At 49.9% G+C, this 13,020-nt stretch overlaps 2 protein-coding genes across 4 annotated transcripts; both read right to left on the bottom strand.

Moving 5' to 3' along the window:
- Positions 1 to 355: 355 nt before the first annotated feature.
- Positions 356 to 3,469, bottom strand: MYL6 (myosin light chain 6). Of its 2 annotated transcripts, XM_049883545.1 has the most exons (7): positions 3,390 to 3,469; positions 3,106 to 3,133; positions 2,142 to 2,285; positions 1,737 to 1,910; positions 1,569 to 1,646; positions 1,223 to 1,267; positions 356 to 545 (listed from the first exon to the last, which is right to left on the bottom strand). In XM_049883545.1, exons 1-6 carry the CDS (start codon positions 3,390 to 3,392, stop codon positions 1,239 to 1,241), a joined length of 456 nt encoding a protein of 151 aa, XP_049739502.1. In that variant the 5' UTR covers positions 3,393 to 3,469; the 3' UTR covers positions 356 to 545; positions 1,223 to 1,238. The 2 variants fall into 2 exon arrangements, with proteins under 2 accessions (XP_049739502.1, XP_049739503.1); XM_049883546.1 differs by lacking the exon at positions 1,223 to 1,267 and having other exon boundaries at positions 3,390 to 3,468.
- A 279-nt stretch (positions 3,470 to 3,748) lies between these two features.
- On the bottom strand, positions 3,749 to 7,821 carry MYL6B (myosin light chain 6B). Of its 2 annotated transcripts, XM_049883543.1 has the most exons (8): positions 7,752 to 7,821; positions 6,312 to 6,528; positions 5,544 to 5,571; positions 5,178 to 5,321; positions 4,769 to 4,945; positions 4,185 to 4,262; positions 3,991 to 4,028; positions 3,749 to 3,853 (listed from the first exon to the last, which is right to left on the bottom strand). In XM_049883543.1, the coding sequence occupies exons 2-7, from the start codon at positions 6,480 to 6,482 to the stop codon at positions 4,000 to 4,002; spliced, it is 627 nt and encodes a 208-aa protein (XP_049739500.1). In that variant the 5' UTR covers positions 6,483 to 6,528; positions 7,752 to 7,821; the 3' UTR covers positions 3,749 to 3,853; positions 3,991 to 3,999. The 2 variants fall into 2 exon arrangements, with proteins under 2 accessions (XP_049739500.1, XP_049739499.1); XM_049883542.1 differs by lacking the exon at positions 7,752 to 7,821 and having other exon boundaries at positions 6,312 to 6,548.
- Positions 7,822 to 13,020: the final 5,199 nt, after the last annotated feature.

Below are 13,020 nucleotides of genomic sequence, written 5' to 3'. Positions count from 1 at the left end.
TTAGCTCCAATAAACCCTTCCCAGAGTTCCCCACAAAAGGCCATCAGTGCTTGGGAGGGCAGAGACTAGGTTTAAGGAGATGGAATGCTAGGAGAAGACACGACTTGATGGAACAAGGATGGTTAGCTTTGGTCCTACAGGGATTTACGGCTTTCCTTAGCCCCCAAGGGGTAGCCTTTGTAGCATAGATGAATGGGGTCAGCATTTCTTAAGTGAGGCCAAGACGTTTCCTACAAGCCCTTCCCCAGCATTCTCCATCCCCAGGTCCATGACCCTATACTCTGCCTCAGGGCAGAAATCATCACCATCTCACATTTTCCCCCTCACCCTGCTCAGGAAGGAAAGCAGGACCAAATCTGGGTATGAAGAGCAAGTTTATTTGGTGAATGCTGCTGGCAAATTATCCAAGAGAGACAAGATGGGAAAGGTGCTGTGACAGCCCAAGGAGGCCTTTAGGGCTAGATACAGTCTCAGAGGGAAAGGCACGGGGCTCTGGGGACACGGGAAGGGCTGCCCTCAGCCATTCAGCACCATACGGACGAGCTCTGTGGAAAGGAGAGGTGGGGTGAGCCAGGAGGCAGGGCTGAAGGGAGGGGCACACCAGGAGCCAGGAGACTACAAGACCACAAAGGTAGCTTAAGAGGCAAGGTGCCTGCAGCAACCAACCTTGAGTCTGACCAGTTCTCTCTGCCCCTAGCTCCCCTCCCACCAGCTGTTAGTCCCCTACCCGCTCTGAGCAGCAAGAACACAGCAGAGGCAGAAAAGTTCTCAACTACACTTATAGCTACTGTCAGCCACTGGCACAAGAGAGGACAGAGTTTTGGGTTAGGGTACCTCCAAGCTGCCCAGCAGAGGAAAGGGGAAAGGACTATTCAGCTCTAGCAGCAGAATGGGCAGGCGACCCACCCCCCCTATGCCAACCACCCTAAAGCAAGACTGGTATAGGCTGGTGAGAATTCCCAGACACCAGCACCCAGGGTCCTAAAAGCAAAATCTCAGAGCCCAGAGTACATGACCCCCATTCTAGGAGAGGAGGTACCATACCCCCAGGCTGTCTTCCTCTTTGAGGAGCCCCTCCCTTCCCCAGTCAGCTCCATGCAGAAGCATGCCAGGAGAAGGTCAGATGGTAGTATAGGGTAAGGGCAGGGGCTAGAGAGCAAAGGTTGGGAAGAAAAACACTGGGAAGGTCAACTAGAGAAGGAGAGGCTGGGAGGAGCCGTACCCGCCCCACGGGCCCGTCACCCCGACAGGATATGCCTCACAAACGCTGCAGGAAGGAAGAGACATTAATGGTGAAGACAAGACACAGACATAGGGTGAAGGGGTCAGGTGGTGGGGGATTAGACATTCCATTTACTTTACTTCCCATTCCTTCCCCACCGTTCATACCACATCACCCCTTTCCTGTCATATTCTGACCTCCCACTCCTGGGCTGGGCTGGGCCCTGCCCCTTGCCTCCTGGCTCCTTTTGGAGCCCAAGTCCAGAGACAGGGAAAGCCCCACATGCTTGTCCTTGACCTGTCCCACATAGCTGCTTCCTCCACAAGAGCCCCAATTGGCCCCTTACCTTCATAGTTGATACAACCATTGCTGTCCTCATGCCCTGCCACCAGCATCTCTACTTCTTCTTCTGTCATCTTCTCACCTGCAGAGGGAAAGCAAGCAGTTTTGGAACTGGGTGACAGGTGTATCAGGATGGCACCTCAGCTCAAGTAGCAAGGGCACAGAGCCTTACCCAGTGTGACAAGGACATGCCGGATTTCAGCACCCATAACAGTGCCATTCCCTTCCTTGTCAAACACCCGAAGGCCTTCGACATAGTCTTCATATGTGCCCTGGTCCTTGTTCTTGGCCACAGTCTGCAGCATGGGCAGGAAGTGCTCAAAATCCAGCACCTTCACATTCATCTCTGCCGTAAAGTGGGTAGAAGGGGTGCAGTGTCAGGCCCGAGAAGTCACGTGAGTTCTCAGAACTGAGACTACAGGTGAACCAACAGCTCCCCCTCAAAGCAAGGGAGACCCATGAGATCTGCTAGTTGAGACAAGACTTGCTTCAGTTTGGGGGCCTATGATGATAAAGGGAAGCACTTAGCTGAAGAACGGTGAGTCCACCACCACACTGAGTTCTAAAGGGCTCTCACCATCACTTTTGGGGTTCCCCAGGACCTTGAGCACCTCGGCGTTGGTGGGGTTCTGGCCCAGGGCCCTCATCACGTCCCCACACTGGCTGTACAGGATCTTGCCATCACCCGTTCGGTCAAACAGCTGGAAGGCCTCCTTAAACTCTGAGGATTCAGATGAATATCAGCACTGGGGATGAAGGGGTTAACCCAAACCCTACCTCCAAGTTACACTGTACACATTCAACTTACATCTTTGTGATGAAACCAGATATCTGTACCACTGTACACCCTGCTAAGAGGGATCCAGTTTCCCTCTCCCCCAACTAAGGTGTCCCACATAGATACAGCCTTCCTCCCGGTTGGCAGTGGTAGTAGCATCCATTTACACATCCCTCTGCCAGTGGCGCCCAGCCCAACCTCCTCACCACTACGCTGTTCAGGGCAGGAATGTGCCACCGCCCCATCTGGGTCCTGTCCTTATAAGGAAGTGGAAGCAGCAGCCTGGGACTGGGGTCATCCCAGCCTGCCACTTCCCACCCTTCCTGTACAGAAATGGTAGACAAAGTTGGATCCTTAGCAAACTCCCCCTCATCTCCACGAAGTAGCAGGTCACTGCTCTTTACCACCATCACAATTCCCAGCTGGGGCAGAGGGGGAGTTACCACAGGAAGAGAGAAGAGGCAGAAGTAGCCGATTAAAGGAGCGCAGGCAGCTCAATACACCCCAAACCCCACACACAGCAGGCAAGCGTTTCACATACCCACACCACCTAAAACTCACCCAGTGCTTGGGGCTCAGATCTAGAGTGGAAGGGGAAGGAGGAAGAAAGAGTGAGAAAAGAAAATGGAGGATCGAGAAGGGGAGCCAGGAATACTGTCCTGGGGGGTGCTGAAGAGATGACATGTCGGGGGTTAGAAGGCAGGTGTTGGAGGGGTGTCCCTCTCCTTAAAGGTGACCTCAATAAGGGCCAGAGATTGCTTACCTGCGGTCTGGTCCTCAGTGAAGTCACACTGCTCAGAGAAGGGGGGGAGCGGTCAGCATCTGAACTCCAATCCCCCAGCTTCTATCCCACAAACCAGCACAAACTCCTGTTCCTCGCTGAGGACGCGCTTCCTAGCAGGATCCCACTCTCCGACCCCCCTCCTACCGTCCAGGCCCTCTGGTTCCCTTTGCCCCCTACTTCCTGCCCTCCCTCCCTCGCCCTCTACCCGGGCTTCCCGCCTTTCGCCCCAAATCCCGCTCATTCTCCCAGGCCCTGTGTCCCACCATCTTGGCCGCTCAGGTTTCGGGACCTTTTCCTGCAGTAATGGCTCCGACTCCAGGCCCAACCCTAGTCTTAGTACGTCCCCTGACGTCATCCTCAGAGCCCCCAGCCAATAGGAACCCGGCCTGGGTTTACGCAAGGACATTGCTACATTAGCAATAAGGTGGGCGGGACCCGCGGCTGAACCTTCCCCCAGAGTCGACCCACCTGGGACTCAGGAACCGCAGGAGTTGGGTGGGTCACAACGGATCTGCTCTTCCGAGCAGCGAAAAAGCAGAGGGAATCAGATTTGGAGAGAAGAGAGAGAGCCCTCATTTCCTTCCCGCCCCTACCTCTGAAGAAAACAACAGTCAGGCCGAGGGAGGAACCGTTTCTTTATTTTAAAACAATAGGTGGCCTCCTAGTGGCCGGAACGTGCTTCCGCCTGCGGAGGCGGGGCGGGGGGCAGTGTCCGGCCCCACGGGATCTGTGGAAAAAGATGAAAGTTGCCAGGCCCTGGCACTCGTGCAGAAACAGGACAGGAAAATGCAGTCCCCTGCTGTTGGGCTGTGGCTGAGGAAAGGGAAGTAGACTCGCCTCTCAAGGATGGAGGGTGCCCCCTACCTGTAGCGCTCAGACGCTTAGGATGTGCTTCAGGAAGGCTGCAGAGAGGGAGCAAGAGGGGCTTCAGAAACAGGCCCTTAGATACTCCAACTGACCTTAGATAATCCAGGTCCCAGCGTACCCCACCCACCCACATACATGGCAAGAGGCCCGCTCCCTTCCCCCTTGTCCCTTCTGGGACTCTGACCCCTCACCCTCATAGTTGATGCAGCCATTGATGTCCTCGTGTCCTGCCAGAATAGCCTCCACCTCCTCTTCAGTCAGCTTCTCTCCTGAACCCCAGACATAGCGTTTTAGCCCCGCCCTCACCAACCAGGCCTTACTCTTCTAGGTGGTACCGCCTCTTCTTCAACCTGGGAGACTTAGTCAACGCAACTGATCCCCCAAGGGAATCCTCTCCGTGTAATGGTTATGCCTTGCCTGTGTTACTGCATCTTGCTTTCCATTTCACCTCATTAACGAAGCCTCTTGGTATTGGTGAAAGCTTTGACATATGGGGAAACTGAATTGCAGCGGGCTAAGAGACTTGTACAGATCATAGAGCACAAGCATCTCTACCAAAATGGAAACTCATGTTTACCCTCTCGTCCCCTTTCCTCTGCCCTTTGTGTCCCCTCTCACTTGAGCCTCTGCAGGAGGAAGTCCTTCAGATTTCTGCTCTGCTCTACCTTCTAGTCTCCAGCAGGTGACCTGAAGGACAGTAACCCCCTCCCTGGCTCTGCCAACCTGGCCAAACTTCTTCCTCTCTACCCCACAGGAATTCTGGCCCCTGCCTTACCCAGGGTGGTGAGGACCTGTCTGAGCTCTGCTCCCATGACTTTGCCATTCCCCTCCTTGTCCAACACCCGAAGCCCCTCCAAATAGTCCTGGTAAGAAGAGCCTTGGTCCCGTTTCTTGGCCGCTGTCTGGAGCATGGGCAGGAAAGTCTCAAAGTCTACACGCCGGGACTTCAGCTCTGGAGGTTAGAAAGAGGTGAGGGAGAGGTCACTGTGGTGTCATCCAGGACCCAGCTCCCATCCCTACCACAAAGGTTTCCATTCTGTTCAACATCCCAGGATGTTTTTCTGCCCCTGTGTTTGATGGTTTTTGTAGCCTTGAGACGCATCTGAGCATCCTTTGTGTCCTACCAACATTCCTGGGTCCCACCACCAAACTGAAAGCCCACATTGTTCCAAGGGTCCCCTCACCATCACTTTTGGGGTTTCCCAGGATCCTGAGCACCTCGGCGTTGGTGGGGTTGTGGCCCAGGGCCCTTATCACGTCCCCACACTGGCTGTACAGGATCTTACCATCACCAACTCGGTCAAACAGCTCGAAGGCCTCCTTGAACTCTGAGGTTATAGGGAAGAGTTAATGTCGACCAGGGGTTCCCACCATTCCCAGGCAGAAGGGAGGATCAGAAACTATGGGTTAGCACTGGGCAGAAAAAAGGGACACAAAGAGAACTAGTGTGAGGGGCTTCAAGGTCAGGACTGGAGTTGGGGAAAGAGAAAGAGGATCCAAATAGGGGCTTGGGACTGGGTAGTGGGCTTAGGGGACCAGCTTCTCCTCACCCTCCAGCTGGTCCTTGTTAAACTCGATCTGTGGAAGAAAAGAGCAGGTGAGGAGGAATGACAGAGGTTACTAAATCCCTCTCCAGCACTCCTCCCAACCAACTGGCAGCCACTTCTAAGGAGGGGCCCAAAGGGACCAGTCCGGGAGCCCAGCCACCTCAGTCCCATTCCCAGCTCTGGGCCTTGGGAGAATCCCAAGAGGAGGAATTATAGGGGGGAGGGTTTCCTGGGAACAGGGTTAATCCCATGCCACCTGTTCCCCTCCCTCCACTGCCCTGAGCCCTGCATCCTTCACATAACTGGGGGCTGAACAAAGGCTAAATTTACCCCTGGCCCCCAGCTGTGATTGTCTAACAAGCCTGTCCTCTTCAGCCTCCCCTCCTGGGGTTGAGCTTTGGCTTTTGGGTTGAACAGCCAGCCAGGGGCAGGCAGCATCTCCTTCCCTTCACCTTGAAAAAACCATCCTCAGACCCAGATGTTCCCCATCTCACAGTTCCTGACTCCAGCAGGAGAGTCAGCAGGTGTGTGTATGTGCGCACAGGTGTGTGTGTTTGTACACACACATGTTATATGTTAGAGGGAAAAACAGCACAGACAACAGCAGAGTCCTACGCCTGGATGCTTCCAAACAGGGAACTAAGGGGAACTGCCAAACTCATCCCAGTGCTCATCAATTCTCTACCTTCTAGACACCTTCTAAGCCCCTAGGCTGTATCCCACCCTTGTGCCACCCTCTTCAAATTCTACCCTCACTTTCTGGGTACTCACCACCACTTTGGAGAGATCGATGGGGGGCTCCTGGGGTTTTTCAGGGGCCGGGGAGGCAGCTGGCTCAGCCTTGGCCTTGGCTGGAGGGGCCTCTGATGCTGGCTTGGCAGCAGGCTTTGGGGGAGAAGGCCCTGCTGGTTTCTTCACGGGAACATCCTTCTTGGGAGGCATGATGTCCGGTAGCCAAAGGACAGTATGCCGATGGGGGCACCCATCTCTGTTTAAATAGCCAGGGAGGCTAGGATGTCAAGGGGCGGGGGCAGGGGCAGGGAGCCAGTTGGCAGTGTGGAGGGTGAGGTAGAGGAGAAACGCCTGTCTGCCCTTGCTCCCCTGGCTTCCTGTGGTTCAGGACTCCTCCTGCCCCAAGGTCTTCCCCCTCTGCCCACCCCTTCCCAAATGCTGGCTGGAATAATGTCCCCATTGGGGGCAGGCTGAGGAAGCCAGAGACTGCTCATGATGGGGGAGTTAACGTCCGGGGTGAGGATAGGATGCTTGCCAGTGCCATTGAGATAGAGGTGAGGCAAAGAAGGAGATCCACGCGTTCCAGCCCCCTGACTCAGGGTAGCCCTTTTTTCTAGCAGCTTTAGACTCTTGAAGGCTGAAGCAGGGAGGGGGCCTTATTAAAGTTGGGTCTGGGGGCAGCGAAAGGTGAAAAACAGGCAACACTTCCACCTCCTCTGACCATGGGTGAGGAGCAAGGGTAGTTGACCCCACAACCTAATCCTCAGCAACTGTAGTTCCTGGCCACCTGCCCAGCCCAGAACTGGACTGTGCACAATATAGAAAAAGAATAGCAACGGAAGGGGAGAGTGGCACCCCTCCCCCACTGTCTCCTGTGCGGTGTAGTTCCAGGGGTCGGGAAATAGGTCAGGTTTAACACCCACCACCCATTCTCAAGCCCATGGTCATTCACATCAGACAAAGGATGGGGTGCTTACCAAACCTGCAGGGACCGTGGGTGGCATCTGAAGGGGAGGCAAAGAGCCTAAATTCTCTAATCAGAAATCCTATGGGCTCCATGAGTACTCACCCCCAAAGAAGGGGGTAATAAAAACCCTGACTCGAGCGCCAGGTCTCAAGTCTTGCTGGGGGCGCTAGGAAAGGCCATTAGGGGAGAGGTGCAGACTTTTTTTGTTCTGGGGGGTAAAGAAGGGGAGGATTTAGGTAGCATTCTGGGAAAGATAGCAGTGATTCCACTTAGAGCCTAGGGTTCAGAGTGTTGATACTGGGGGTCAGTCTCCTACTCGCAAAAATGCGTCTGAATCTCACAACTGCGTCTGAATCTCATAACCGCAGATTGTCCCATAAGAAAATCAGGAATCATTCTCCTCAGGGAGTACACCCGAAACAGATATACATACACACATACACACATATGCACCATGCACAGAGAGATCGCGCCTTAAGTTAAGAATCCCGAACCAGCCCCCGAAAACTCACCCTGCGGGATCTCTGTAAGGGGAGGGGGCGGGGCGCTATGCAGCTTCGGCCCCTGAAGGGTTAATTCCGGCGGCCTCGGAGCACGCCGGGAGCTGTAGTCCCCGAGCGGACGCGGGCTCTCGGGAAATGCTCTCCGACTCCAGGAGGAAGCTAAAGCGGTGGCTTCCGGCTGTGGCGGTGGTTCGTAAGTCGGGTTTGTTGAGCGCGCTTTTTGTCCCGGAACTGAAAGGCAAGGAGCAATTTAAAACCCCCACCCCGACCCTAAAACCCTGTGGGGCCCCTTAGGATATCCCCCTTACTTAGCCCTGGTGAGTTTCCATTTAATGTGGGCCGAGATCTTTTCTGAGTCTATTATTGTTAGGTGCAGTGCAGTCGGTTCAGACTTAAAGCGACGCAGCGTACTACAGAATGAAACACTGCCCGGTCTTGCACCACCTTTAAAATCATAACTACGTTTAAACCCATGGTTGAAGCCACTGTGTCAGTCCATCTTGTTGAGGGTCTTCCTCTTTTTCGATGACTTTATCAAGCGTGATGTCTTTTCCAGGGATTGCTCCTTCCTGACAGCATGTCCAAAGTAAGTGAGACAAGTCTTGCCATCCTGGCTTCTAAGAAATGCGGAAATTATCAGACAGTGTCAATATTACACACAGGTAAAATTTTGCTGAAAATTCAAAAACAGTTGCAGCAGTACATTGACAGGGAACTTCAAGCCAGTTCAGAAGAGGACATGGAAGGAAGGATAGCATTGCTGATGTCAGATGGATCTTGGCTGAAAGCAGAGAATACCAGAAAGATGTTTACCTGTGTTTTATTGACTACGCAAACGCATCTGACTGTGTGGATCATAACAAATTATGGATAACATTGCATGGGAATTCCAGAACACTTAATTGTGCTCATGCGGAACCTGTACTACGTAGACCAAGAGGCAGTAAAAGTAACATAGTAAGGGGGAGCTTCATGGTGTAAAATCAGGAAAGGTGTGCATCAGGGTTGTATCCTTTTACCATGTTTATTCAATCTGTATGCTGAGCAAATAATCTGAGAAACCAGATGATACTAGGATTGGAGGAAGACTGATTAACAACCTGTGATATGGAGATGACACGACCTTGCTTTGCTAAAGGTGAAGAAGTCTTGAAGCACTTTCTGGGTCCATTGGTGACAAAATCCAGAAGGGTGGGGTGGGGTGGGGGGCGGTGCTGAAGCTGCAGCAGGCAGGATGGAGGTCAAATATCAGGAAGCACTGCGGCAGGGAGAGTGGCTGTGATCTCTTCAGCTTCCTCTCTGGTTTGGTGGAAAGAAAACAGGCCATTGAGTTGCTGGGTGACTTGAAGCAGTTACTCACAAAATTCTATGATTTCTCTTTTTTAAATGAGCTGGCTGCTGAAGTAGATGTTCAGATTTGGAATAAAGCCCAGCCAGCTGCCCCAGAGGTTGTCCAGTCTCTATACGTGGAGACTTCTCCACCCTGTGGCTGCCTACGCTACCTGCCTGGTCTCTAGAGGCCTCCATGGAACAGAGGGCAGGAACCTCCAGCCCCTCACTTTTAGACACCTCTGCCCAGCATTGGAGTTTATTTCCTCAGACATTCATCATGGGTCTCCTCTGTGCTGGGTGAGGGAGAGAACCAGCCTGGCCAGGGCCCACCTTTACTTGCTGGGTCAATAAATGCCCTGAAGGCACTCCTTTATTAACGTCCATTAGTTTTGCCCAACATAGGAGGTAAGTAGTATTTTCCTCACTTTACATCCACGAAGGATCAGTAGGTGTGTAGAAATGGAGAGGAGAACATTTCACTTAAGTGTTTGGTTACAAGACTCTTGGGGGAAGGGCCATACCACAGATGCCTTTTTGTATCTGTCATCCCTTCCAGAAAAGTTCATTTCTAAGATGTGGTTTATCTGGAGGCCTGGGCTACATAAGAGTGCACGGAGAATCAGGGTAAAAAGCCCACGCAAAGTTGGGGTGGCAAGGCACAAATGAACGTTATGGGCAGTGAAGTTCACTGGTTGGAGAAAGCTTCCTGGAAGAGTAGAAATGGATTATATAGGAGAAATGAAAAATAATAACGGTGATGAGGATAATGATGATAATAGCTGTCATTCCTCAATGCCTCCACCTATGAGGTACTGCATGAAGAGGCTAAATTATCTCAGAGAGACAGCATAAGGGGTGCTAAAGTGTATGGGCTCAGACCACCTTGCTCACATTTGAATCCTGGTTCTGCCACATGCTTGCTGATAACCTCTGGCAAGTTTGTTATCACTCTGTGCCTCAGTTTCCCCATATGTAAAATAATAATCATTATCTACCTCATAGGGCTGTTGGGAGGATTAGATGTATTAATATTTGTAAAATAGAATGGGCCTGGCACAGAGTAAGTGCTATATAAGTGTTCGTTAAGTAAAATTAATGTCATTTCATTTTTCCCAATATAGGAGGTAGGTAGTATTTTCCTTATTTTACATTGACAAAGGATCAGTAGGTGTGAAAGATGGAGAAGAGTACATTTCTCTGACGGGTTTGGTTACAAGATTCTTGGGGGAAGGGCCATACTACAGATGCCTTTTTGTACCTGTCATCCCTTCCAGAAAATTTGTTTCTAAGATGTGGTTTATCTGATTTATTTTTCTCCTTCTCTTCTCCCCTAGCTAGAGTCCACTTTTGACAGTTTGCTAAGTATGAGCGATTTTGACATCAGCTGACTTTTTAGCATTTCTTTTTTGTCTGCTTTATAGAGAAGTAATGTGAGAAGAAAAGAGAAAATGCTTGGCAAAAACAGTTTGAAGGACTATTCTTCATTTTCTGTGCCATCCCTGTCTTTCAATCATAAACAAGAACTGGACTGAACACAGTCTTAACTGGGGATAGGTGATTTATACATCTTGTATGTGGATTCTCCATGACAAATACCAGTTCTTTCTCCCCACCTAGCATGACTTGTGGCTTTTCAGGGATTGCATATTTATTCTAATATTAATCTACAACATAAAATAAATTAGAAGGGGCACATCTCTAAAGGAAAAAGAAAAATGAAACATTAAAAACCTAGTAGAACAACTTTTGGAATTAAATGCAGCAACTTTTTTTTTTTTTAACCCTTCAATAACTTGAATAATTGTGGGTTCACCCTAGACAGCTTAATTGGCTCTTTAAACACTAGCTAATGTGTTAATACGGATAATAGTTTAGGTAGAGAGGATACTGTTTCCGAAATAAATAGGAAAGAATTTGTTGGGAAAAGTGTCTTCAGTCCACTTTGGCATTTTGAACAAAAAGTAGCCCAATCGATAAAGAACAATGATGAATCCATGAAACATTACACGACATGGAGAAGTCTGGAAGACATGCTGAGTGAAATTAGCCAATTGCAAAAGGACAAATATTGTATAAAACCACTATTATACGAGCTGAAGAAATAGTTTAAACAGAAGAATATATTCTTTGATGGTTGGGTGGGGGAGGGAGGGAGGAAGGGAGAGGGGTTATCACTAATTAGACAGTAGATAAGTTTTATTTTAGGTGAAGGGAAAGACAACACAATACAGGAGAGGCCAATACAACTAGACTAAACCAAAAGCAAAGCAGTTTCCTGAATAAACTGAATCCTTCCAAGTCCAGCGAAGCAGGGGCGGGGGTTTGGGGACCATGGTTTCAGAGAACATCTAAGTCAATTGGCATAATAAAATCTATTAAGAAAACATTCTGCATCCCACTTTGGAGAGTGGTGTCTGGGGTCTTAAACACTAGAAAGCATTCATCTAAGATGCATCAATTGGTCTTAACCCACCTGGAGCAAGAAAGAATAAAGAACACCAAAAACACAAAGTAACTATGAGCCTAAGAGAAAGAAAGGACCACATAAACCAGAGACTATATCAGCCTGAGACCAGAAGAACTAGATGGTGCCCAGCCACAACCGATGACCGCCCTGACAGGCAACATAACGGAGAACCCCTGAGGGAGCAGGAGAGCAGTGGGATGCAGACCTCAAATTCTCCTAAAAAGACCAGGCTTAATGGTCAGACCGGGACTAGAAGGATCACTTAGGTCATGGTCCCCAGACCTTTTGTTAGCCCAAGACAGGAACCATTCCTGGGGCCAGCTCTTCAGACAGGGATTAGACTGGAATATGGGATGGAAAACATTACTGGTGAAGAACGGGCTTCTTGGATCAAGTAGATACATGAGATTGTGTTGGCATCTCCTGTCTGGAGGGGAGATGAGAGGGCAGAGGGGGCCAAAAGCTGCCCGAATGGACACGAGGAGAGAGAGTGGAGGGAGGGAGTGTGCTGCTGTCTCATTAGGGGAGAGCAATTAGGGGTGTTTAGCAAGGTGTACATAAATTTTTGTATGAGAGACTAACTTGATTTGTAAACTTTCACTTAAAAAAAGCACAATAAAAATTAATTAAAAAAAAAAAGTAGCCCATAAAACAAAACCCATTGCCATCAAGTTGATTCAGACTCATAGCAAGTCTATAGGACAGAGAAAAATGCCCCATAGGGTTTCCAAGGAGCAGCTGGTGGATTTGAACTGCTGACCTTTTGGTTAGCAGCCAAGCTTTTAACCACTGTGCTATCAGGGCTCCATGGTAACCCATAGTGGAGAGAAAGAGGAAGATAATGAGGATGTTTTATGATACATGGGTAGCTTATAAAGTCCAAGCCCCATTTTTATAGATTCATACTACGTGCAAGATATAAACAGAATAATAAATGTTGTGGTAAGTAGTGTAGTTTCATTTTGGTAATGTTCTGAAACAGTGGTTCTCAGACTTAAGTGTTCTCCACAGTCTCCTGGGAGCTTTGTAAGCAGATAGACTTCCAGATACTTCCCCCACAGATCTGACTCCAGGTCTTTGTTAGGGCCTGGGAATCTGTTTGAAGTATTTTTTGTCCACTACAAAACAAGAGAATAATGTACCAAACAGGTAACCACCAGCTTTAATAAATGAAATGATCTTTTCAAAATATGCATCTGGTCATGTCATTCCCTACTTAAAATCCTTCCGTGCCTTTTGATAAGGATTAAATCTTTACAGTGGTCAAAAAAATGACCACAATTTCAAACACTGCTTGCTTTGCTTCCTTTATAGCAGCCACACCTACCAGCTTTCAGATCCTCAGCGGTGTCCTGTGTCCTCTCTGCTCAGGCTGTTGCTGTCTTTTATACCCTCCCTACCCCCACTGTATTCTCAGGGCCAAGCAGAGCACAGTGCCTGGCATTTAGGAGACACTTAAATATTTGTAGAATGAATGGA

Source organism: Elephas maximus, chromosome 4 (assembly GCF_024166365.1).
Source record: "Elephas maximus indicus isolate mEleMax1 chromosome 4, mEleMax1 primary haplotype, whole genome shotgun sequence".
Classification (NCBI taxonomy): Eukaryota; Metazoa; Chordata; class Mammalia; order Proboscidea; family Elephantidae; genus Elephas; species Elephas maximus.
Note: the sequence above shows the minus strand (reverse complement) of the source record. Positions and strands in the feature narration are given on the sequence as shown.